Source organism: Pyrenophora tritici-repentis, chromosome 4, assembly GCF_003171515.1.
Source record: "Pyrenophora tritici-repentis strain M4 chromosome 4, whole genome shotgun sequence".
In the NCBI taxonomy this organism is placed as follows: Eukaryota; Fungi; Ascomycota; class Dothideomycetes; order Pleosporales; family Pleosporaceae; genus Pyrenophora; species Pyrenophora tritici-repentis.
In genome coordinates this window covers 155,471-179,411 of record NC_089393.1, presented here as the reverse complement: position 1 = coordinate 179,411, position 23,941 = coordinate 155,471, and the positions used below count along the sequence as shown (strand labels likewise).

Below are 23,941 nucleotides of genomic sequence, written 5' to 3'. Positions count from 1 at the left end.
TGTACCCAATCACACAATACATGGAGGTAAGCTTAGTACATGTCATAGATGTTAAATTTCCGAGTATTCCGACCCGTCGAAAGACTTTCACGTCAAATGGCACGCAAACTCGCTTTCTCTAAAGTAGTATTATTACTATGCAATGGTTTCGCTTCTAGATGTGATGGCCGGATGGATAGTCTAAACCCCGTACCAATGCCAAACACCTGTTAGCCGTCATCGCGTGACAAGTCAAGAATGCGCCGAAGCGGTGAGGAATGGTAGCCCAATCCACACACGCTACTGGCCGATACCAAAGGATGCTTTGAACTATGCTCCATCAATCAAGTCAAGTTGAGAGCCTGTCGTAAGCGCAAGATCATAGCCGTTGCCTGAAACTTACAAGCCGGGAGGGGGAGGAACCTAGTTGTACGTTAGCCAACTGCGCTTCCAAGTCAATAGTCCATTATACATACCGCGCCGTAGTTGGGAGGCGATGCTGCTGGCGGAGGCGGTGGCGGAGGAGCACCGTAGCCGTCTGAAGGCGGAGGAGGGGGAGGTGCCGCCGCTCCAGCACCGGGAGCAGGAGCAGGTGAATGTGTCTGACCATAACCTGACTGAGCATAGTACGCGGCATACTGTTGCATATACGCCTGGTACCCACCATACGCGGCATAAGGGTCAGCTTCGGGGTTTTGCGCGTAGTAGGCAGCCCACGCCGCCTGCGTAGCATTCGCATCATAGGCTTGGGCGTTTGCGTCGGCAATTGGAGTTGCAGCGGCCGGGGACATGAGTGTATCTTGAGCAGCGTAGCCGTTGTGACCACCATATCCGCCCTGTCCACCATAGCCGCCCGCACTGCCGCCGCCGTAGCCGCCGCCTCCTCCTCCACCACCTCCGTATCCGTAGCTGTTGCTCCTATCACGGTCACCGCGATCACCACGATCTCCATATCCTGGGCGTCCACCTGAGTAGCCGTCTCGGTCACCGTAACGGTTTGGCGGAGGGCGTTCCTTGTAAGCGTGGTAGTCGGTCTTTACCTTCTCAAGAAGCTCTTCGCACAGTTTCTTTGCATAGGCTACGCCTTCAGGACGAGGTCCGCTGCATCTCGTTAGTAATGGAATCAAGGAGAGGAAAGGCTCACGAACGCAATGTGGAGATACATGGGCTCATCGCTCTCTGAGCCACTGTTAGGTTCCATGAAGCCAGAGCCGCGACCTTTGATTTGGACCTTGCAGCCTGTCTCCTGTTGGATGTACTTGACATTATCGCCACCGCGACCGACAACCTGAGCTCGCAAGTTAAAGCCGTTGATAGGTTCAAGGTTTACCGAGATCTTCTCCTCTGGCCATTTGCGCTGCTGCGAGTTAGTGGTGTACTAGTTGGATAGCGAGAGTATCATACCCGACCAAACTCATCACGTTCAAAGTTTTCTGGGTCACGACGGCGGAATCGACGTTCGTCTACAAGGTTAGGGAGGTCCTCCTTCATCATCTCTTCGATCATCTCTACGGCCTTGTCGAGGCCTTCTTTTGAGGTGCTAGTGATGCGGAGATATAGGGGCGGGTTCTGTTCAATAGTAAGCCTTTGGTCGTCAAACACAATGCTTGGACTTACAGTAGCTGTGGCCATGTTCTTGTCAGGGTAGTATTCGCCACGAGTAGTAACATCTTGCATGTATAAGCAGGTATTCTAAACGGTTAACAGGTGGAATCGGGTATGCGTACCAGCGCCAGTCTCGTCTTTGATCTATGTCACGGAGGTTAGCATATGATGAATGGTTTGGGGCGCTAGAAGATCAAGTAAGCTCTGACTCCGAATACAGAGATGCGCAAACAGAGTCCGACTCTGGCCCTGCGACGCCGATGGAGGGAGCGCCACAGAGCCCGAGAAGGCATGATCCTAAACGATCAGTGAACAGCAAAGACTATTATTTACCCTCTTTTGTGTAGCTCCTTTGGTCAGTGTGTAGCGATTACGGAGATCGTTTATTTCAATGTCCTTGATAAAGTCACCGTCTTGCTGGTATGTCTCGTTGCTGATAGCCGCGGCCGAGTTGGACGAAGGGGACTTGACGGCTGCTGGAGGGGTCGGCGCCTGGAGAGGTTAGTAATAGTCGTGAATGAAGGAGGGTGACATGGACGTACAGAGCGAATAGGCGGCACTTCGACATGCTGGATGCCCTTCTTCGCCTGGATCTGCGCGTTGATCCTCGCAGCCGCCGCCGCCACCGCCGCCGCTGCAGCTGTCTTGTTCTTCGAGTTGGCTGCGGCGGGGCTGTCGCTGCCTTCGCGAGCAATCGGACTGCGGGCGCGATGCGACTCGGACTCTTTACGTGACGGCGACCTCGAGCGACGATCCGTGTCAAAGCGCGAGCGTACAGGACGATCATTGTCATCGCTATCAAAGCGCGATCGCGGACGGCGTTCTTCTGACATGGTACAGCTTTCTCTTCGCACAGTGTCGGGTGTTGCAAGTTTGCAGTCGAGTCGAGTTGGTGGAGGAGTGTTAGTAAGGCTTTAGCACGGGCAGGAGCAGTTCGCTTAATCCACGTTAGCACAAACTGCCGCGGTTGCGCTTGCCAGTTCGGGGAGACGCTGACTTCTCCGACAATCGGCCGGTCGTACTTGCCAAAGTGAACTTATTTCACCATTCACTCAAGTCCTTCGGCACCTGCAGTTTCATTCTGCCATTCTCGTATTTTCACATCTTCACCACTGCCAGTACTGCTTCAATTGCATTCAACAGCACTTCCTGTTCGTCATGGCTTCTCGAGCAATGCTGCCTCTGCGCAGCTTGCTCAGCAGGCAATGCGCCGGCTCGCTCCGCCAGCAACAAAGAGCATCGAGCTCGTCAACACAGGCGCTGGCCTACAAGGCTCTCCACCGCCGTATCGCGCCACTGCCTACCGAGGACCGCCCTCCTGCCTGGTCTGCACCTGCCGCAGTCAGCAACATCCTCTACGAAACGCCACTTCCATCCCAAGCACCCCCGAAGAGTCACATCTTGAACTGCTTGGTACAAAACGAGCCTGGTGTGCTGTCTCGTGTATCTGGTATCTTGGCCGCGCGTGGCTTCAACATTGACAGTCTGGTTGTCTGTAATACAGAGGTAGACGATCTCTCTCGCATGACCATTGTCCTCCAGGGTCAAGATGGTGTCATTGAGCAAGCCCGCCGCCAACTCGAAGATCTTGTGCCTGTCTGGGCCGTACTTGACTACACCCAGTCACCGCTTGTACAGCGTGAGCTATTACTTGCCAAGGTCTCGATTCTCGGCCCAGAGTACTTTGAGGAACTTCTTGCCCACCACCGCGAAATGGCTCAGACACCCGACATGGAGGGTGCCTACGAGACAGAGGACTTGTCTGAAGATGAGCGCAATGCTATGGCCCAAGAAGCTGCTCGCGATTCTCTGAGGAAAGACTATCATCCTACAAATCTGCCCATCAGTCAGGCACTGCGACACAAGCATGAGCATCTACGAGCCATCACTTTCATGACTCATCAATTCGGCGGAAAAGTGCTCGACATCAGCACCAACAACTGTATTGTCGAGGTATCGGCAAAACCCACCAGGATTGACTCCTACATGAAGCTCATCGCTCCATTTGGAATTCTGGAGTCGGCGAGGACTGGTAAGTAATATGAGAACGCTTCTTCGTGGAACCATACTAACAATACACCAGGTCTGATGGCGCTTCCCCGTTCGCCACTTCACAGCACTGCCGAGGTCGAAGAAATGGAGGCACAAGACGTTGTGGACAACAGCTTGCTTCCCCCGGGTTAGACGAACAATCCAGGCGAGATGGTATTTAGGGTGTAGAAGTACTATACTCGCTGCGTGTGTGCCGCTGTTCGCACGAAAAACGACTACTGTATTTGTCCGAGACCACATGTACCTCTAGGCAGAGCAATGAATAATGTTGATACCCGCTCGCGCTTTGACTTTGATTACTGTGGAAGTAGCCTTCAGCAAGGGATCTAGACCGTAAGCTACCCTCATCAATTCAGCCTCATCTCATGACAGCAATGTTGTGGTAACAGTATTGAGTATAGAACAGAGTGATGCTGAAACTGTTACAGAAACTCCGTAGAAACTGCGCTAGCGTAACAGGCTGTGACCTAGTTGCAAGAACGATGCCCAGCCGGCGGATAGTTACAAATGGTCGGCCCGATTAGCCTTACCACTTTATGTAGTCAATTGTCTCTCCCAGTACGTTCGAACTGCCGTTTCTTAGAATCTTACACCCTATTATTACCCGGCTTAGCTTGCTTATCGACAGAAGAGTTTCAGTACCAAAAATTACAACAACAACCATGTCAAAGATTCCCATTCCAAAGGGCCTTATCGAGGAGCCTATAGAGCACGCCGTTGATATCATTGGCAAGACATTTGCTTCGGATCCATTCCAACGATTCTGTTGCATGGAAGAGATGAAAGAGGCTGGTACATTGGATGTCCCACTCGAGATAAACACAGCAATCTTCAGAGAAATCATATGCGGTCTGGTGGAGAATGGGGGAAGATGCATCACAGTTGCAAACAGCGGAATTTCCAGTGTATGGTAAGTCAAAGTCAAATACGACGACACTGAATTCGTCGCACCACAAACCACATTTCACATCTACAATTACAATTACGACAACTTGAATACGGAAATACGTGCTAACAATCCACCCCCACAGGACCCTAGACGCCGTGCACGATGAATACCAAGCCAACCCCGCCCACCCCCCATGGTCCACAATATGAACACAATCGCGCATTCCATCCGACGAGCCAACATGCCCCCCTCCGCAACCCACTGCCTGCACCTCGCCGTCATCGGGAACGATCGCTCGCACCCCAGCAACGACTCCAGCCGCAACGCCAAAGCCAGCGATGTAATGCGGCCCGTCATGGCGATAGCGCGGGAAAAAGGGTGGCCAGTAATGCTAGAGGCGACGAGTCCAAAAGGTAGAGATATGTATCTACATTTGGGATTTCAAAACTTGTCGGAGATACATGTTGGGCAGGGGCAGTGCGATGTCGAGGGGAGGGCTAAGGAGGGGGGTGAGGGCATGCCGTTGTGGGTTATGATGTATACGTAGTAGATCTCGGGATAGGGCATAGGTATAGATACTGGAACCATGGATTGGCGTGGCTATAGAAGGGCAAAGATAAGAGATATGGTTTGTTTTAGACAGCTAAAAATGCGGTTGGGGTTATGCTTGTCACATGTAAATGTACGTAGACATGTGGGACAAGTAATACGAACCTGCGGTACCTACCAGACATCGCACAGAGACAGCCAACGCACATCCCACACGCCATCAATTCATCCTACCTTACCAAGAAGCGCAGAAGAAAAACACATTCGCTGTACATACCTACGGTACAACGCACGCATACAGCCGCCCCACCCCCCATTACATCACCCTCAACTCTGCACTTTTCCCCTCCCTCGTCATAAAACCACATTTCGCTCTGCTGCTACATCCCCAGCACCAACGAATCCGCCTCCAAAACACCACCCACGTGCCTCACCCACCCCCCCACGACTGGCCCACCAAAACACCCGGACCCGCACGCCGCCCACATGCATGCAAGTGCAAGCCTGTATGTACCTACTCACAACACCAACGACATTATAACCTACAGTAGTTCAAAAACGCAGGCTGCAGGCACAAGCCCCCCTCCCCCCCCTTGTCCTGTAAGTAATAAAGAAAGCACATAACGTCACCCACCCAAGCCCCTGGAACTCTCGTTTCGCAAAAAAAAATATGCGAAAGACCGTATAGGCAGGTGAGCACACGACCGGTATTGGGCAGGGGCTGCATTGCATTGCAGCGAGGGCTTGCATGGCGTGGCGTGGCGTGGCGTGGGATTTCAAGCCTTTTTGCCGAGGCCTGTGTGTGGGAGTGGGAGTTGTGGGTTGGTTGGTTGGTTGGATGATAATGCGGGTGGGTATGGATGGGGATGGGTTAGTTAGATATTGAGATTGAGATTGAGTACTTCTTATCGAAGGGGACCCTAGTGTATGCGTGTTGATGGCGACATCTACTCAGACCGGGTTGTTTTCTGTTATACTTGTGTGGACCAGTGTATATTGTTTCTTGTAAGGCAGGGTACCGACGAACAGTCTAACTATTTGTTCACTTCTAATTTCTCGTACTCGGCAATCCCACTTCCTTCGTATAATACATCGTCTGGAATAGTGATTCTATTACGTTCACAAGGCCTAGAATCATGTAGCCCCAGCTGAGAATGGAGAGCCAACTCCATAGTCTCAATCTTAGCAGCATTGTCCGTAGCCGCGGGCCCACGAACTTGACAGAGACCCACTTGGGAACTGGGTCAAGAAGTCCCTGCGACGGGTGGACGGCCGGATGCCGCAACCGCTCTCGTGGAGTTGTGAAAGGTCTTTTGAATTGTACTTTGGCTCAATTTACCATCCAGCATATTGGGGGTTCTCGGAAGAATTGCTATAGAATGTAAAATATGGGATGTTTTACCACCATTCTACCGGTCGTATGTTTCTACCATAAGTACAAACATAGTTTGAACCAATGTTCAAGTGGCATGTTGTTCCCACATGTCGCCCCGCAAGAGGCAAGTGGAGATGTTCGTTACGCTTCATCCTTGCTCATACGCAAGCTTTTCTGCTCCAATTTTCTCCAGACTGATGGTTCTACGCGGCCAATTGAGTACCTCGGGTGACATGCTGTTGCCGTCTCTGAACAGGCGAGGCTGCTTTTGGACGTCGATCTAGAGTGACGTGATGCCGATAGCCATGCGTGAATGTTCAATTCGAAGTCAAGTTGTTCGATATAGTGCCGCACATGCCGATTGCCGTTTACTGTGGCGATCACGGTAGTTCTCGACCATGCTCTGAGCATGCATCCAATGACTGGATTGCCGCGTCCCGTGGAGATAGTGGATTGAAGGATGCACAAGTCCCTAGCTACGCGTGCAGAGATTGCGCGGCAGACGGCAGGACAACACGGGAGTTCTCAGCACATGTACGGGTGGTTATTCTCCTCGGCAATGGACACGGGCATCCTATCTCAGTCGTAATAACCGGAGGAGTCGTGGTGTTGAGCGTCGGGTGGAGCTGCTTTTTCGATCGTGGTTGGCGGATTCGCTAGGTACTTGGTTCGGTTGCTGTGCATGACATCGTTCCGGCATATCCTTGTTCATGACATGTGCAGGGATCGCTGTCGCGGAGGACAAGGCAGGTATGAGGTAGCGTGAACCAGCTTGCGAGCCTGCGGAGTCCGCCCAGGTGTTGCATGGGACCCGCACCTGGTCAATGTTGTTGCACATGCAGTCGTCGGGCTGTCAATGAGCAGAAGTACTTGCTTTGGCACTCACAAGCGTCCTGTGGCTGTTTACTTATTCTCGAACTTTTTTCCCCTCGCAGTCCTGTCCATGCAGAATATTCCTCAGTCCTCGTGACAAACGCATTGCTACACTTCATTCGCCTGCAAGAACTTGGCACAAGTTCGTTGAGACGTCTATTATAAGGCATCTCCCAGTACGTGCGCACGGTAAGTACTCCGCCTGGCGCAATCACTCGGCAGTTCACCGGTCCAACGGCTCAATCATTGTTTTGGACACGCGTGCTTACGGTTTCCGATCCAAACACTCGAAGGTTCTAAACGTCGGGCTATCATGGACCCTTATCTAACGGGCGGCAGACCTCTCGTCTTAGTGTGAAACCAGTCCCAAAGACTCGTCTTGCCCCCCATTGACCATTCCTCATCTGCCCTCTTCACCCATACTGTTGGAATGAAGTACGGCGACACTCTCCGCCAGAGGTCTATACCAGAATGGGGCCATTGTGAGTTACCGTGGTTGTGTCACCCAGAGGAGCGCCCGTTGCTAACAGTCGGGCGCATGCAGATAATATCGACTACGATTACCTCAAGGATCTTATCAAGCACCAAACAACACCAGGCACCAACAAGGCCGTATCCATACCGGGACAAGGCGAGAGTACCGAGCGCGCCTTTGGAGACACCTTCTTCAAGGTCCTAGCCGAGCAGCATGATCGCATCAACCTATTCGTACGGAGTAAGAGCGGCGAGATCGAGCGCAGGTTGGAGCACATCAGCAAGACCCTAGAACAACTGCGCGCCAGACGCAACCCAGCGAATGGACGTCTGCCGGCGCGGACCGTCGAGCGATATGCGAAGATTGACGCCGACGTCACAAGGTAGGCGGGACAAACGGCAGCGTGGGCATACCGGGCATCCGCTGACACAATGCAGGACAGGAGAGGAGATTCGCTCTCTATCGCGCTTCCAGGTGACGCAGCGAACCGGCTTCATCAAGATCCTTAAGAAGTATAAGCGCTGGACCAAGGACAGGGAGCTCAGTCATGTCTTCAAACGAGAGATTGGTAGCCGCCCGGACAGCCTGTTTCAATTGGATCTGGGCTACCTGCTGGACCAGTACATTGATGTGCTCGACGCGCTCCGCTGCGCCTTCGACTCGGACGGCACGTATGCGTCCAACAGGGAGAATGGAAACGGCCAGTCGGCAGCTGCGCGTATATCCCGGATGCTGGACAAGGGCGACGACGTCGACTTTGACCTGGCTTTGAACACAGTACCTCTGGGCTCCAAGGGAAACAAGGCGACATACTGGATACACCCGGACCACATTGTCGAGGCACAGGTGCTGCTGCTTCAGCACATGCGCCTCTACATCACCAACGTTAGACGTAACGCATCTGTCAGGGGGACTCCCATCCGCCGACATTCCTCCAACAACAACATCGATCCATACTTTGGAAGCGAGGATACGACCGGCTTTGTTGTCCTGGATCACGCCGAAGCCTATGCCTTCAAGCAAAATGCAAGCACGATTGGCGCAACAGAAGAGGCACCGGGAAACATTGGCATCAAGGCAGCTGGCCAAGTGCGGTGTTGCGCATCTGGAGGAGCGGCAGTTGTGGTTTGCACCCAAAGCGACGCGCAAGCGCAACCATCACCTGTTGTCAAGACGGCAAAGATGGAACGCAAGGCTTTGAAGAACATTCTGGGTACATCTATAAACGAAGATAGCATGAAGCACTCTGGAGACGCATCCGCGGTTCGACAATGGCTGAGTGAACATCCGTCTACGAAGCCAATTGCGGGCGCGCTCTCCAAGCGTACGCGGCTCACTGGATTACACAACAACTCCACTGGGGGTATATGGGCGACTCTGGACAAGGATGTTTACCTAAAAGACACCTTACACAAGGATCTCGAAGGCGACGACTGGACTTCAGCTGCTCGATCAGAGTCGGCAAAGAGGTTTCCCCATGCTATCCTGGAGATCCGGCGCGAAGGCAACCAGGCAATGGCTCTTATTCAGACCCTCGAGCGGAGTCATTTGGTACGTCGATCCCTGCACCACGTCCAACTGGTGTATTAACAACTGCAGGTCGAGCGCGTACGGGGTTTTTCACTAGAAGCACATGCGGTATGGGCTTGCTGCAAGCCCGGTGCCATGTCTGAGCCATTCTGGGTGGGTCACAGTTTGACAAGCATATGCAGGTTTCCAAGCTAACCTCGTATAGATATCCCTTTTAGACAAAGATATCCGAAAGCTACCGGAACCGGTAAAGAAGCGAAGCCGTAGAGCCATGGCCTACTCGAGTGATTCACAGGTCCAGAACTCTCCTCCGGCAACCTCGACCTCCAACACCTCGTATGACGGACAGTCTAGCCCGCTGGCCTCACGCTATGAAGAGTCTTCTGCAACATCAGTTCACGAATTCGTCGATCCTCCACCTCTGCAGGCCTTTAGGAAGAAGAGTCGGAGACCATACTCTGACTACCCTCCACCTTTGAAGCCGGCAGACCCGGAGCCGGAAGTGCAGCAACGTTACTGGAACGAATATGACCACCCCGAGGACGAAGAAACAGGCTACTACATCTACGTCGACCCTGATGCGGAGGTTAAGTTTCCCGGCCAGGACTTTTTTGAGGCATGCGCAAGAGCAGCGAGGACGCTGTTCGGTAAACAGGACACGCCGGACCAGGCATCAATCGCCGCCAGCGAAGACTCGGACGATGACACAATTGACTCGTCGCCAATGCACTCTGCAAACTACGGAATGATTGATGCACAGAGCAAGCCTGCGAGCGGAAAGGGCTACTTTAGCTCTCTATTCCGCTCTGTCCGTGACCCCGCCCACGATGCTGAGCTGCTGAACGAGCGCCGTGCATTGCTTGGACAAGTCGAAAACCACCAACACATGACGGAAATGACCAAGTTGCGCTTTTACTCGACAGCTCTGGCCGCCGCTGTGGTGATAGACCTCATGCTTGGTCTCATGACAGTGACGAGTCGGAGGAAGGAGCGGGGCGTGGTTGATGCTGGAGTTTTGATTGGAACTATTTGTACGCTTGTATTATGTGTTGTTGCCGTCATCAGTATGCGGACGCGTAAAGAGAGACTAGGGTGGGTGCACCAAGGTGCGGTTTCGAGCATTGCTGGTGCTGTTGTGGCGTTGGATGTGCTACTTTTGTTGTGGATTTTGCGGATTTAAGCCTTGGACCCTTTTTCTTTTGTCAAATGTGTAGTTTAGTATGGAGTCTGGCGCAACGAATGTTGAGACGTCGGAATGCCTGAATGTGGGACATGCCCGGGCACATTGTGTCGTGTGGATAGGCCAAGGCGTCAGGAGAGGATCGCCACGATAATATTCAATAGGAAGCAATGCCACCAACACACTTGAATGCACGACTCCACATTGCATGAGATCATCATGAGGCTCTGCGATCCACTTTGCTTGGCATTTCGCCCGTGGGGGTGCCGCATCCGGCTGGCTACTCCACCAAAATGCCTTTGGGGGCGGATGAGCTACCTTGTCCGTCTGTAGCCGCCGTGTTGGCTTTGGGCCATATCTCATCTTTTGAGGTGAAGAAAACTTGGACGGCGGTGAAGAGGCACAGTCGGTGAAGGCATAGGCTGATCAGGCAGCATTCGGCAGCTTTATTACGGCGCTTTGGCGGCTCTGGGCAGAGACGTGTGTCGACGGCGTCGACTGTCCCGGGTTACCCGAAGTGGAGCGCATCCGACTTTGAATCCACGCTTTCGTCATCCCAAGCGTCCGATCAAATGGTCTTCAGACTTTGAAGCTCCACAGTTCCCAACAGCCACCTTTCCTACACGTCAATCTCTCTCCCAATATTCAATCCGTGAGCGCCATGCTCGCCATGCTTTTGTAACCCTACACGAGGTAAGAAACCCCCCCCCCCTCCCGCATTCATTTGCGACCCCGTTCCGTTGCGCGGCCGCTAATTGAATTGCAACATGTGAAGGCTCGAGCCTCAGCACATCATCCTTTGACATTTTTTATCGACATATCTTGTACAATTATATCCCGTCAGCGCCTGGAGCGATTTTGCACCTCCGGAAAAATATACCCATCACTAGAGCATCATGGCTGCCCGTCGAGGAAGCCGTTTCATTAAGCCGCTGTTGTATACAGCTGGTGCTGGTGCCATTGGTGCTGGAGCACTCTACGTTACCCTCCGACCTCGCGATATCCCCGGCACCGAGGCGGCCGCAGTACCCCCACCCACATATGGCGAGGGAGGTGTGTTTCGCCCACCACAATTCCCCTCTGCCAAAAGCCGCGATGAGCAGATTGCGCAGCTGAAGCGCAGCGCAGGTGTCGTCGCGCAGGTTTCGGAAAAGGCAAGGAAATGGCTCGGGGGTGGCTCAACACCAGCCGCTCCAGTCGAGGAGGAGCCCTACGATCTCTTGGTTATTGGTGGTGGCGCGACTGGAGCCGGTATTGCGCTTGACGCCGTTACCAGAGGTTTAAAAGTTGCGCTAGTCGAACGCGACGACTTTAGCAGTGGTACCAGTAGTAAGAGCACAAAGCTGGTCCACGGTGGTGTACGATACCTTGAAAAGGCCGTTTGGAACCTAGACTACAACCAGTGAGTGTGCTCGAAAATTTGGGTTTTCATACACTAATCGCTTTCAGATACGCCCTCGTTGTCGAAGCTCTCCGCGAACGCCGTTACTTCTTGGACACTGCTCCTCATCTATCACAATGGCTCCCTATCATGATTCCGATTCAGAAGTGGTGGCAGGCGCCATACTTTTGGGCCGGTACAAAGTTTTACGACTTCCTCGCTGGATCGGAGAACATTGAGAGCTCATACTACATGACGAAGAGCAAGGCCCTAGATGCATTCCCCATGTTGAAGAAGGAAGGCCTTGTTGGAGCTCTCGTCTACTATGGTAAGCTCGGTCATGTCGAATTTGGAGCTGTTACTGACTCAATTAGATGGTGCACACAACGACTCCCGCATGAACGTCTCAATTGCCATGACTGCTGCGCTATATGGTGCTACCGTCGTAAACCATCTCGAGGTTACCAGCCTGGAGAAGGATGCCAATGGCCGCCTGTGCGGAGCCAAGGCAAAGGACTGTATTGCGGAACGCGACGGAAAGAAGGCCGAGGAGTTCTCTATCAAAGCCAAGGGTGTCATCAACGCTACTGGTCCTTTCACTGACTCCATCCGCAAGATGGACGACCAAGAGGTGCCAGAAATTGTTGCTCCTAGCTCTGGTGTCCACGTCATTCTCCCCGGTTACTACAGCCCTTCAAACATGGGTCTCATTGATCCCAACACCTCGGATGGTCGTGTAGTTTTCTTCCTGCCATGGCAGGGCAACACCATTGCCGGTACTACGGATACCGCGTGTGATATCACAAAGGACCCTGTTGCCGGAGAAGAGGAAATTGACTGGATTCTCAAGGAAGTCAAGCGCTACTTGCAACCCGAGATCAACGTTCGCCGCGGAGATGTCCTCGCTGCATGGTCTGGTATTCGCCCGCTTGTACGCGACCCCAACGCGAGCGCAACTGAAGGTCTTGTCCGAAACCACTTGGTTACCACTTCTCCTTCAGGTTTGATGACTTGCTCAGGTGGCAAGTGGACTACTTACCGCCAAATGGCCGAAGAGACTGTCGACGAGGCCATCAAGGAGTATGGCTTGAAGACCCAGCCCCTTGTGAACCCTACCTTGATCAGCGGGACAGAGGTCAAGGACGAGGCTCCTCTTGACGGTACTTGCCAGACTCACCGTGTCCGCCTTGTTGGTGCACACGGCTTCTCAAAGACACTCTTCATTAACCTCATCCAACACTACGGCATCGAGACGGATGTTGCCAAGTACTTGTGCCAGGCCTACGGTGACCGCGCATGGACTGTCGCAGCTCTCTCAGCACCCACTGAGCAGCGCTTCCCCGTCCGCGGCATCAAAATGTCTGACCTCTACCCATACATTGATGGCGAGGTTCGCTACTGTGTCCGCCACGAATACGCACAAACCGCCACCGACGTAATCGCCCGTCGCATGCGTCTCGCCTTCTTGAACGCCCAGGCCGCGCTCGAAGCTCTCCCCAAGGTAATTGACATTATGGGCGAGGAGCTCAAGTGGGACAACAAGCGCAAGGAGACGGAGTGGAAGAACTCGGTTACTTACCTTGGCTCCATGGGTCTCCCCAAGAACAAGCTCTCGCTCACGCGCAAGGAAGTGGAGAACGGCCAAGTAGGCAAGTACTCGGACGAGGACTACCACCTCTACGCACGCCATGGTGAGTCCAACAACCCTGATGACGACGTCGAGGCTTGCGCAAACCTCTTTGCTTTTGGGATCAGGCTAAATCAAGTATTTGCAGATAAACCTGATGAGCTGCTCAAGTCGGATAGCAAGTTCAAGAGCGGCCAGAACCCCGTCATTGGCCGTGAGTCGGAGGTTAACAAATAGGTTCAACGTGTCGACCGTGTAGTGTGTATTCATGGGCATCTTAGCCACATTCTTAACTCGCCACTCCCTATACCAATTATCGGCATTGTGGGCGAGAAAGATGTATTCGAGTCGACATTCTGATTGTTTGGCGCGCTCGATACCTTTGGCTTGACGGGATGGATGTCTTGTCATTGTTGCGTTTTGTATATAATCGTCTACATTAGCGTGTGTGAGAGAGTTGAATGAATTGGTTTGGAAAAGTGGGTGTGATCGAATTATTGATTTGAGGGGTTGTTTTTGATGTGTATCGTGAGATGCATATACACGTCTACATGAAATTTGTATACACGTCTACTTAGGCTTAATATGCACGCACCTGGGTGACATAATACTGGACAGTGTGGGCAAGCACCCAATAGACGTATCTGGCGACTACAGTGGTTTTTTCACACCAGTATGTCCAGTATTTTATGACACCCGAGTGCACGTCTACTTGAGACTGATTGATGCGAAACGTGTAGCTTAGCTTGAACATGTCGACTGAGAAGGGCCGCGTCACGTGGACACGCTGCAACCTCGAATATATCCATTGTGCTTCCACCTAGTTACCATGGTTGTCCCAAACCTGACGTTAGTACAGGAACACAGCGCGATTTCTCCACAGTACTAGTAATCTCTGTTTTTTCATCGCAGGCGTTGCATTGACGCCACCACCTTCCGCCATGTTCTGGCATGTCTTTCTATCCTCATCTTGTAAAGCCCATCATCTCCAAAAACCACTCATGGCGTAAATCTTCAATGTGCAACGCATCCGCCCCAAACTAAACCAAACTACAAAATGGCGCCAAAATCCCGCACTGTAACGGCAAAGTCGCTACAAGCACTCCTCACACGCATCGGAGCCCGCTCCTCGGGCACAAAAGCCGTACTTCACCAACGCCTCCGCCACGAGCTCCACCAGTCTCGGCTATTTATCCGGCATCCAACATGGCAGAAATCACGGCCCACGACGGACCAGAAACTCCGCATCATGAGTATCGACATGGGCATCAAGAACCTTGCGTTTTGCGAAGCAGAGATTTCATGGCCGGTGAAAGACAGTCTGAACGCTACTATGCATGTTTTGAGGTGGGAGAAGATGGATTTGGTGGGTTCTAGAGATGGGATTCCTGGTTCTGAGGTGGGGGAGTCAGAATCAGAATCAGAGTCAGAGTCAGAGTCAGAGTCAGAGTCAGAGGGGAGGGTTATGGGAGAGGCGGATGATGATGATGATGTGGACGTGGTCGACGCATATTCACTCAATATTCTGTCAAAGACAGCGTACGGACTGGTCAAAAACACCATTTTAGCAGCTTCACCTGATGTCATATTGATTGAGAAACAACGGTGGCGATCTGGTGGTGGCAGCGCGGTTCAACAGTGGACGCTTCGGGTGAATACGCTGGAGGGCATGCTGTGGGCCATCTTGCAAACCATGTATTCTGAACGTCTGATCACGCGGAACAAAAAGGCGGGCGAGGACAAGGAGAAACTATTCAATGTCTTCGGCGTGGATCCAAAGCGTGTGGGCATGTATTGGCTGGGAGAACAGGGTATTGCTCTGACTGAGTCGGCGTCGTCGTCATCATCATCTACGAAACAAACACCACCACCACCACCAGCGACAGCCCAAGACACCACCACTCCCCCCACCACACCGAACAAGAAACCCCCCCGATCCAAAGCCGAAAAAAGCGCCAAAATAACCCTCCTACGTACCTGGCTATCCGCCTCCCCACCCTCAACAGCCTCCACAAACACAAACTCCACAACACCATCCCTCACCTTCAACATCAGCCCTCAAGCACGCGCAACACAACAAGCCTTGTGTTCGCCGAAGAAGAAGACGCCACGACGGAGGAAAGACGACGGAGATGCAAGGGAGCAGGTGATAGGGCCGACGGAGATGAAGAAGTTGGATGATATTACCGATTGTTTTTTACAGGCTGCGGCGTGGGTGAGTTGGGAGGGGAATCGGTTGCAGCTTTGTGGGGTTTTGGAGGGGATGAAGAATGGAAATGGGAAGGAGGGGGAGGTGAAGGGGAAGGAGGATGAGTTGGATGAGGGGTTTTTGGGGGGAGATGGTTGGGGTTTTAAGGGGGGAAGTGATGGGATGCGAGGGAGATGTGTGTGTGTTAAGCTCGAGTAGACGTGTATATTAAATCTCAAGCAGAGATTTTACCTACGTCTAAGAAGATGAGGGAAATAGAAGAAATTTCCACGCTCTTCGCAGTAGTCCTCTACCTCATACATTCATAAACCAGCATCTATCATCCGTCATCCGTCATCAATCGTAAGGTGCATACACCCATGACAACTACTATCGTCTATCCGATGATCAAAGCCGCACTAGGTACCATGCCCGCCTCTTTAAGCGTCATGCCAAAGTCGGTGCGGTCATACGTCTTCTTGGGGAAGTTTGTGGTAAAGGTGTTGACGGTAGTTCCATCCTGCTCCAACGCATGTGCGACCTCAAAGAGTGTTGTCTCAACCGGGAACGTCTTCATGACCCTTCCTCCCGATGTCTGAAGTGCAAGCCGTGCCTCGGTGTAGGCGCTTGCAGGTTTGCTAGTCGTAGGACCCGAAGACGTAGCCAGAGGAGCCTGGGGTTGTGCAGGAGGAGGAGCCTGACCCGCTCGCTTTGCTTTTTCGATCTCGGCTTTGCGCTTTCGCTCTTGCTTGTCTGCCTCCAACTTGGCCAGGACGCGTTTCCTCGCGTCTTCGTCAGCCTTCTTCTCTGCGCGCTTGGCGGCAGCCTCCTTAAGGCGCTCCTTCTTCTGTAGCTCTTCCTTGATGTCTTGCGACTCCTTTGTAGCCTTTAGGCGGATCTGCTCGTTCCTCTTGCGGTCCTCCTTGTCCTGCTCAGACTCCTTTGCACGCTTCTCGGCCAACTTCTCGCGTAGCTCCTGCAGCCTCTGCTTCTTCTCTTCTTCTGTGAGGGGAGCAATTTCTTCGGTCGATTCGGCGAAGTTTTCGTGGCCCGTCTTCTCGCCGTGGAATGTAGCTTGGTTCATCGAGCGGAACTTCTTGCCACAATCTTCGCAAACGAGCGATCTGGCTTCTTCGCCGGGCTTGAGGGCTGGCGGCTCTTCTGAAGCGTCATCGGCGGCGGCGGCGCCGGCTTGCTGTTGCTTGATCTCTTCGATGGTTTTGTCCTGGTTGGTCTCGAGCCAATCAATGGCTGGTTGCAGACCACCGGTAGCCTTGACGGCGAGCTCGGCGCGTTCGCGGGGGAAGCCCATGTCGATGAGCGTGTCTAGATCTGAGGAAGCCATGTTGGATGTGGCGATGTGTGAGTGTCGGATATAGCAGGTGCTCGGTTACTGTGATGAGGGTAGGGTGGGTGTTTGCGGGTGGATTATATTTGAATTAATCGGTAGGTAGATCTGCGTGTGTAAGGGTCCAGCCTTATATAAGAAGTAATTGCAGGCGCCCGTAGCGGTAGCGGTAGCGGGGAATGGAAGCTTGGAGAAGGTGGAACTGGAACCATGGGTCTGCAGGCACGGGTACTAACATTTGAAGAATACAGTTTGGTACGGTCGACTTTACCGTAAACACGTGCCTTTACTAAGCTTGGTTATGTACAGATAGTGGTAGTTAGAGCTGTCTTGCCTTGAGAGGCGCTTCCGGAACCAAGAGCGTCACTGGCGCGACTACTTCCAAACCAGCAACGTCATCCCTACCTTCGCATCCGTCTTCCATCCTCCACATCCGCTCCCCCCCCCTACTGCCTACGACGACGCCAAACGACCATTCACCGCCTGCGCCCCTTTCGGTGAATCAATTAAGCGCTTTATTATACGACACCGCTCCCATTTATCCTTTGCGAAGGTTGATCGCGACCGTACTGTGACGGCGGATCCGTGCCTGATTACCAAGACACAGCCACAGGCACAAAGACGACAAACCTCACAACCCGCGTGTGCCCGCCATGTCCGTCGAGCTCGATCCCGTAGAGCTTGGCTTCAAGCGTGAGTTTGAAGTAGTGGATGTGAATAACGTGGCGATGCTGACCTGGCAAAGGTCCCTTCCAGCACGAGGTGTCGCAGACGCTCCGCCTGCGGAACCCGCACTCTGACCCGGTTGCTTTCAAGGTGAGCAAACTTCACCAAAGCCACTTCTATACCTGGACGCGCAGCTGACAGATTCAAGGTCAAAACCACGGCTCCCAAGCAGTACGACTCGCACTAGCCCTTCACTCCCTACCTCGGCTGACGGATTTAGATACTGTGTAAGGCCAAATAGCGGACGCATCGAGCCCGGCAAACATGTTGAAGTCCAAAGTACGCATATCCTCTGCCCGCGCACCCCTAGCATGCATGCAGAAAACTGACGCATGCGCCCAGTCCTCCTCCAGGCCATGAAAGAAGACCCGCCGCCAGACGCAAAGTGCCGCGACAAGTTCCTCGTGCAGTCTGTCCTAATAACAGCCGACAAGGAGTTCACCAATGTCGGATCTCTGGTATGTCAAGGAGACCCGAGTGAGCGGTGAATCGCGCGGCTAACCGCATTTTGTAGTGGTCGCACATTGAGCAAACAGCCAAATCTTCAATCCAGGAGAAGAAGATTAGGGTGCTGTTCCTCGCTCCTGACGACGGTGGTCCAAACGCAACGCCTGCGAGGACCAACGGCACACGCGAGTCCATGATGCCATCCCCATCTCCATCCCACGAGGCCGTTACTCCCCAGCGGGGTGCATCCGAGGTTTCTGGCCCTGTGTCAGTCCCACAAGATCGTCCTGAGAAGAGCAAGAACTTGGGAGAAATCAAGAATGAGGCTTTCAATCCCGCAACGGGCGGTGGTATGCAGTCGACCTATCATGCTGCTGCTGCAACCCTGTCCAACGCGATGCCTTCTTCGGGAGATGTCGAGGCCCAGCTTGCTGAAGCCAAAGCGCAAATTGCACGGTTGACGCAGCAGCTCGGTGACGCCAGCGGTCTCCGCCAGCGCAAGGGAGCATCCGCCCAAGATTCGAAGCAATCCTCGACCGCCATAAACACGCAACAAGCCCCAGCTGGTGGCGTATCTGTTCAGATTACAGCCCTTCTCTGCCTCGTCAGCTTCCTCCTTGCCTACTTCCTTTTTTGAACACCATTCCCCTAGTACCGCGTCAGAATTGCAGTAAACCTTGTTGAGCGAGCGATTCCGAGATTAAGTGAGAGAAATTGGAGGAGAAAGACTTTTCAAGCATGAAGAAGTAGGGTGGTGGCATGGGCGGCGCTGCACGAAACGATGTTAATTGCTTTTGTTGGCTGTGGATATGTCTTGTTAGGACCTAGGGCTCTTGTTGGTTATGCACATGGTGTAAGCTGCTGGGAAGGCATGGGCATATCCGCGCACAAGCATCCATGTATCAACAACTACATAATTCCGAGGTTAACCGTATGAGATTAATTCTTTTGTGACTGCTCTTGCTGCCTCTCTTGCCTGCACTTGCTGCCTCTTTTGCCCATGGTCTGGATTGCACCGGTTGAGATTACAAGCTTGTGGGGATTGAACCAGTGGGCCGGAGCCCGGGGTTGTGGAGTCTCTTTGTCAACGTATATCGTGTCCTTTTCACATGTCTGAGTCGGCCCTATCTCTCCTTTCTTTCCCATATCGATTTGGAGTGTTGGTCATGTGGGCCTGAGTCTCGCCGTGAGGCCGACGAGATTAAGTGACCTGGTAGGTACTTTGGCGAGCCAATATTCGAGACCCCAATGGTTCCGATCGGAATCGGAACCTTCCAACTAAGCGTGGGCCCCACTCCGTCCGCCGGAGGGCATGCGATTATGACTACAACAATTTTGAGCGCGATAAAAGACGTCTGACTCCTCCACATTCTTCTTCTTCCTCCTCTATTCTCTTCCCCAGCAAACATGTGTGGTATCTTCGCGTGCTACAGGTATGTTTTTCTACTTTCATGCACATCTACCCCTCCCCGTGGCTTTGCGACGCTGCATACGGACACGGTTAATGTTAGAGAGATATTAATGTTCTTAGACATCCCGATGTACAAAAGTTCAAGCCGACAGCCCTGAAAATGGGCAAGGCGTAAGTCCATACCCGAGAGACTGCGAAAGTATTTCATTGACTCATTGCGGACAGTGTCCGACATCGGGGTCCTGATTGGAGTGAGCCACTTGACCGATGCGCCGAGGAGAACGATAACTGAGACTTTGCAGGTGGCAACTGGGTCGCAAACGATACCAGTAGGTACGCTTGATTACTTTGAGGATCTAAACTGACAGTCTGTAGTCCTTGTTCATGAACGCTTGAGCATTGTCGGCGTCGGTATGCGGTCACACGACAGATGAGACGAGATGGAAACTTACATTGGACAGAGTCTGGCGCTCAGCCGCTCGTCAACGATGAGCAGACAGTGTCACTGGCTGTCAACGGCGAAATCTACAACCACCGTATCCTCCGCAAGTCGCTCAAGAAGCCATACAACTTCAAGACACACTCTGACTGCGAGGTCATCATTCCTCTGGTACGAGCAACAATAAGTGGAATTTGGGGAGTCACTGATGTATAGCAGTATCTCGAACATGATATTGATGCGCCCCGCAGGTTGGATGGCATGTTCTCGTGGGTCCTCCATGACAAGACTCAAGATCGTGTAATCGCCGCAAGAGACCCCATTGGCATCACTACCTTTTACATGGGCAGATCGAGCACTACGCCTGGTGCAGTCTTCTTCGCTTCCGAGCTCAAGTGCCTTCACCCCGTTTGCGACAACATCATCTCCTTCCCGCCCGGTCACGTCTACGACTCCAAGACGGACTCGCTTACCCGCTACTACGACCCCAAGTGGCTCGTCGAGCCTGAGAGCATTCCTACGACACCTGTTGACTACAAGGAGTTGAGGCAATCATTGGAGCGGTCAGTACGCAAGCGCATGATGGCGGAAGTGCCCTTTGGTGTGCTTCTCTCTGGTGGGCTTGACTCGAGTCTGGTGGCTTCGATCGCGCAGCGGGAAACTCTGCGACTGAACGAGGCGACTAGGAAAAAGGCCGCTACATCTTCTGGAACCGCCAGTGAGCAGCAGAACCAACTTGTGGGTATTGACGACTCCAACGAGCTCCAGACGGATCTTCTCCTGGGACAACTCAACTCCTTCTCCATTGGTCTGCCCAACTCTCCTGATGGTGTTGCCGCACAAGAAGTGGCCAACTTCCTTGGAACCAAGCACCACACCTTTACCTTTACCATCGAGGATGGCCTCAACGCTCTCACAGACGTCATCTTCCACCTCGAGACGTTCGACGTGACGACGATTCGTGCCTCAACACCCATGTTCTTGTTGAGCCGAAAGATCAAGGCCATGGGTGTCAAGATGGTGCTCTCAGGAGAGGGCAGTGACGAGATCTTTGGCGGATACTTGTACTTCCACAACGCCCCTGACAAGGCAGCCTTCCACCAAGAATGCATTCGCCGTGTCAAGAACCTGCATCTTGCCGACTGTCTACGTGCCAACAAGTCGACATCGGCCTGGGGTGTCGAAGCTCGTGTCCCCTTTTTGGACAAAGAGTTCCTCAACACCGCCATGAACATTGACCCAGCTGACAAGCTCATCGACCGCGAGAACGGTCGCATTGAAAAGTACATTCTGCGCAAGGCCTTTGACACATCCGACGAGCCTGACACGCAGCCCTACCTGCCCGACAAGATCCTCTGGAGACAAAAGGAGCAATTTTCCGACGGTGTGGGCTACGGATGGATTGACGCGCTCAAGGACACGGCCGAGCTGCATGTTACGGATGAGATGATGAAGAACCCCAAGCCTGAGTGGGGCAGCGATATCCCGGATACAAAGGAGGCGTACTGGTATAGGTGCATGTTTGACGAACACTTTCCCAGCTATTGCGCTGATACCGTCATGCGCTGGACTCCAACGTGGAGTGACCAGACGGATCCCTCTGGACGGTGAGTTTGGTTATTCATAATGACTGCTCCAAGCTGACATATATGTTTAGGGCTATCGGTGTTCACGAACAGAAATACGCTCACGCCAAGTAGATGGTGCCACTTCTCATACTCGATAGACTAATGCATGGTCTCGGGATCAGTATAGAACAATGATAGATGACATTCGTGTCTTGTTTGATCAAGAATTGTTCTAGTATACAAAGAATGTGACTTTTCTCTTCTTGTCTCATATCCAAGAATCGCATAACATACATGATCATCGCCAAACCTGACCCTATTTTTCCTTCTCTACAACATTGAAGGGTATCAAAGACCTAAATGAAATTTACAAAAACTTTTGGTAGAGGGCGTTATGTAGTAGTCGCATATACACAGCATTTACAGGGGAATGACGTCTAAGCCTCAAGAGCAGAGGATGCTTCACCGTTGCCGAAGACGCGGAATTGGATAAAGATGGTCACGTCCTCGACCATGGTGCCGAGGGAACCGATTAGCCATGGCAGGTTGGTCATGATGTACTCTTTTTCTTGCGAGTGGAAGATGATCTGTGGGTTGTTAGTGTGTGTATTGCAGTGAGATGAAGATGACATACACCTGCGCCATATGTAGCATTTCCTAGCAAGCTCAGCATGAAAAAGAGCAGCGACAGGCCTTCGCATGACCTCTCGCGCTGGTTCTTGATAATCTGCGGGATGCGCGCTCCAAGGTAGCACACTGCGCTGGCATAACCAAGAATCTGAGCTCCGAGCGGGCTGTCTGATGATTCGCCTGCATCGCCGTGTGTTGGCTGTGGAACCCAGACACCAGTCTTCCATGCAATAGCCCAGCCTGCAGCGCCTACAACGCAGACACCAATAATGCTAGCGGTGTTCTTGACCCACTCGCTTGCACCCCCTTCAACATCGGGGATGGTTGGTAGCGAGCTCGCCCTGCGCTTGCGACTTGCAATGGAATCGCGCCTATGACTCCCAGGCAGGCCAATGTTGCTGCTGTCGCGGCGGCCGAGCAGCGGCGCCTCGACGCTTTCGGTGGAGCGCGTCGATGACTTGCGATCGCGGCGCGAGTTCTTCATGTTGTAGTAGACGCATTGCGATATCAAGACCAGGTCGGCGAAGCAAAAGTAGATTGCGAGGGCAATGACAGTCGGCACGAGACCCGCCCAGAGCGCGCCGGCAAGGTTGGTGACGTCGCCAATGAACCACACAGCGAGGAAGGCAAGCGAGATGCCATCTGCAGAGCCCGACTTGTAGTTTTCTATGAGTTGGGGTACCTGTGGGGGTTAGCCGGTGAATGCATGCACACGCGACCATGGAACTCAGCCTCGTTCTGAGGCGTGTGATCGTGCTGTACTGTACATACCAATAGAAAGATCCATGATGCCAGCGAGATGGAGCCGAAGACACCCGAAAGCGCCTCCTGGCTGGTCAGCGGCAGCGCGTGCGACATGGCGGCGGCGGTGAACATGGTGTTGCCAACGCGTCGTCGTCGTCGTCGTAATACAAAAGATGTAGCAGAATAATAATTTGTCAGATATCGATCTTCAAGATACAAGGGCGTGCAGGAATCGCAAGGCAAAAGATGACGCAGGTCCAGACGGGGACGATACCTGGATAAGGCTGATGGCCGCGGGTGGGCCAATGACGGATGCGGACGGAATTAGAAGGTTGAAGCAGCAGCGAAGCAGCGAATCATGCGCATGCACAACATAAACACGCGGCAGCAACGAGGAAGGGCAGGCACGAGGGGACGAGCAACGCGACGGGAAGGCGCGACAGACATCTGACAAACAAGCAACCATGGACCTTATCTACTGGCCGCACTTTGCTTCTGAGGCAGAATTTTCACCCACGGCCAACGACCTCCCGCTTCGGCATGCTTAGCAAGGCGACGTGCAGGCCAGGGTCTCAAGGGAATTTTAGTTGGGGCAAGGCCTGGAGCGTGCAACGCGGCAACGGGGCAGCTAATTATGGCACTGATCACGAGTGAGCGTCTTTCTCTACCCACCCGCACGCTCATAGGTTCCCACACACCACCCTCTCCGCCAAAGCCGGTGACCATTCGCTTTTCTCCTATTCTTGTCGATTTTGTCCTTCGCTCGTTTGCCGTGTGCACTTTTCCACCGTTGCACCACTCACCACGCCATTCACGCCATTCACACGCCATCTTCCCACCGTCATCCCCTTAAATATCAGTACCAGTAAAAACGCTGAAACGCGTGCCATTAGTGTAAAAGTGCCACTGGGTCCCGTCTAGCCCA

The 23,941-nt window shown here is 52.9% G+C and overlaps 11 protein-coding genes across 11 annotated transcripts; 8 read left to right on the top strand and 3 right to left on the bottom strand.

Moving 5' to 3' along the window:
- Positions 1–1,102: 1,102 nt before the first annotated feature.
- Positions 1,103–2,417, bottom strand: PtrM4_088310 (uncharacterized protein; the record flags this gene model as incomplete). The annotated part of the gene is made up of 7 exons (XM_066106836.1): positions 1,103–1,336; positions 1,384–1,548; positions 1,597–1,649; positions 1,707–1,728; positions 1,918–2,076; positions 2,127–2,177; positions 2,361–2,417. 7 exons carry the CDS (start codon positions 2,415–2,417, stop codon positions 1,103–1,105), a joined length of 741 nt encoding a protein of 246 aa, XP_065962504.1.
- Positions 2,418–2,742: 325 nt separating this feature from the next.
- Positions 2,743–3,768, top strand: PtrM4_088300 (IlvH, Acetolactate synthase, small (regulatory) subunit; the record flags this gene model as incomplete). Its single annotated transcript, XM_001934704.2, has 2 exons — positions 2,743–3,616; positions 3,668–3,768. The coding sequence occupies 2 exons, from the start codon at positions 2,743–2,745 to the stop codon at positions 3,766–3,768; spliced, it is 975 nt and encodes a 324-aa protein (XP_001934739.1).
- A 530-nt stretch (positions 3,769–4,298) lies between these two features.
- PtrM4_088290 (uncharacterized protein) lies at positions 4,299–4,734 on the top strand (the record flags this gene model as incomplete). Its single annotated transcript, XM_001934705.2, has 2 exons — positions 4,299–4,546; positions 4,668–4,734. 2 exons carry the CDS (start codon positions 4,299–4,301, stop codon positions 4,732–4,734), a joined length of 315 nt encoding a protein of 104 aa, XP_001934740.2.
- A 3,018-nt stretch (positions 4,735–7,752) lies between these two features.
- On the top strand, positions 7,753–9,387 carry PtrM4_088280 (uncharacterized protein; the record flags this gene model as incomplete). Its single annotated transcript, XM_066106835.1, has 3 exons — positions 7,753–7,804; positions 7,867–8,179; positions 8,235–9,387. The coding sequence occupies 3 exons, from the start codon at positions 7,753–7,755 to the stop codon at positions 9,385–9,387; spliced, it is 1,518 nt and encodes a 505-aa protein (XP_065962503.1).
- A 75-nt stretch (positions 9,388–9,462) lies between these two features.
- Positions 9,463–10,507, top strand: PtrM4_088270 (uncharacterized protein; the record flags this gene model as incomplete). Its single annotated transcript, XM_066106834.1, has 2 exons — positions 9,463–9,480; positions 9,533–10,507. 2 exons carry the CDS (start codon positions 9,463–9,465, stop codon positions 10,505–10,507), a joined length of 993 nt encoding a protein of 330 aa, XP_065962502.1.
- An 896-nt stretch (positions 10,508–11,403) lies between these two features.
- On the top strand, positions 11,404–13,752 carry PtrM4_088260 (GlpA, Glycerol-3-phosphate dehydrogenase; the record flags this gene model as incomplete). Its single annotated transcript, XM_066106833.1, has 3 exons — positions 11,404–11,909; positions 11,957–12,216; positions 12,263–13,752. 3 exons carry the CDS (start codon positions 11,404–11,406, stop codon positions 13,750–13,752), a joined length of 2,256 nt encoding a protein of 751 aa, XP_065962501.1.
- Positions 13,753–14,572: 820 nt separating this feature from the next.
- Positions 14,573–15,882, top strand: PtrM4_088250 (uncharacterized protein; the record flags this gene model as incomplete). The annotated part of the gene is made up of 2 exons (XM_066106832.1): positions 14,573–14,914; positions 15,880–15,882. The coding sequence occupies 2 exons, from the start codon at positions 14,573–14,575 to the stop codon at positions 15,880–15,882; spliced, it is 345 nt and encodes a 114-aa protein (XP_065962500.1).
- Positions 15,883–16,100: 218 nt separating this feature from the next.
- Positions 16,101–16,280, bottom strand: PtrM4_088240 (uncharacterized protein; the record flags this gene model as incomplete). Its single annotated transcript, XM_001934709.2, has 1 exon — positions 16,101–16,280. One exon carries the CDS (start codon positions 16,278–16,280, stop codon positions 16,101–16,103), a length of 180 nt encoding a protein of 59 aa, XP_001934744.2.
- Positions 16,281–17,704: 1,424 nt separating this feature from the next.
- Positions 17,705–18,861, top strand: PtrM4_088230 (MSP domain containing protein; the record flags this gene model as incomplete). The annotated part of the gene is made up of 6 exons (XM_001934710.2): positions 17,705–17,744; positions 17,797–17,867; positions 17,926–17,948; positions 17,998–18,056; positions 18,120–18,235; positions 18,292–18,861. The coding sequence occupies 6 exons, from the start codon at positions 17,705–17,707 to the stop codon at positions 18,859–18,861; spliced, it is 879 nt and encodes a 292-aa protein (XP_001934745.1).
- A 770-nt stretch (positions 18,862–19,631) lies between these two features.
- Positions 19,632–21,774, top strand: PtrM4_088220 (AsnB, Asparagine synthase (glutamine-hydrolyzing); the record flags this gene model as incomplete). Its single annotated transcript, XM_001934711.2, has 8 exons — positions 19,632–19,657; positions 19,756–19,806; positions 19,861–19,886; positions 19,938–19,964; positions 20,011–20,046; positions 20,097–20,245; positions 20,294–21,681; positions 21,732–21,774. The coding sequence occupies 8 exons, from the start codon at positions 19,632–19,634 to the stop codon at positions 21,772–21,774; spliced, it is 1,746 nt and encodes a 581-aa protein (XP_001934746.1).
- Positions 21,775–22,079: 305 nt separating this feature from the next.
- On the bottom strand, positions 22,080–23,148 carry PtrM4_088210 (vacuolar membrane PQ loop repeat protein; the record flags this gene model as incomplete). The annotated part of the gene is made up of 3 exons (XM_001934712.1): positions 22,080–22,229; positions 22,277–22,954; positions 23,044–23,148. 3 exons carry the CDS (start codon positions 23,146–23,148, stop codon positions 22,080–22,082), a joined length of 933 nt encoding a protein of 310 aa, XP_001934747.1.
- Between the last annotated feature and the right edge of the window lie 793 nt (positions 23,149–23,941).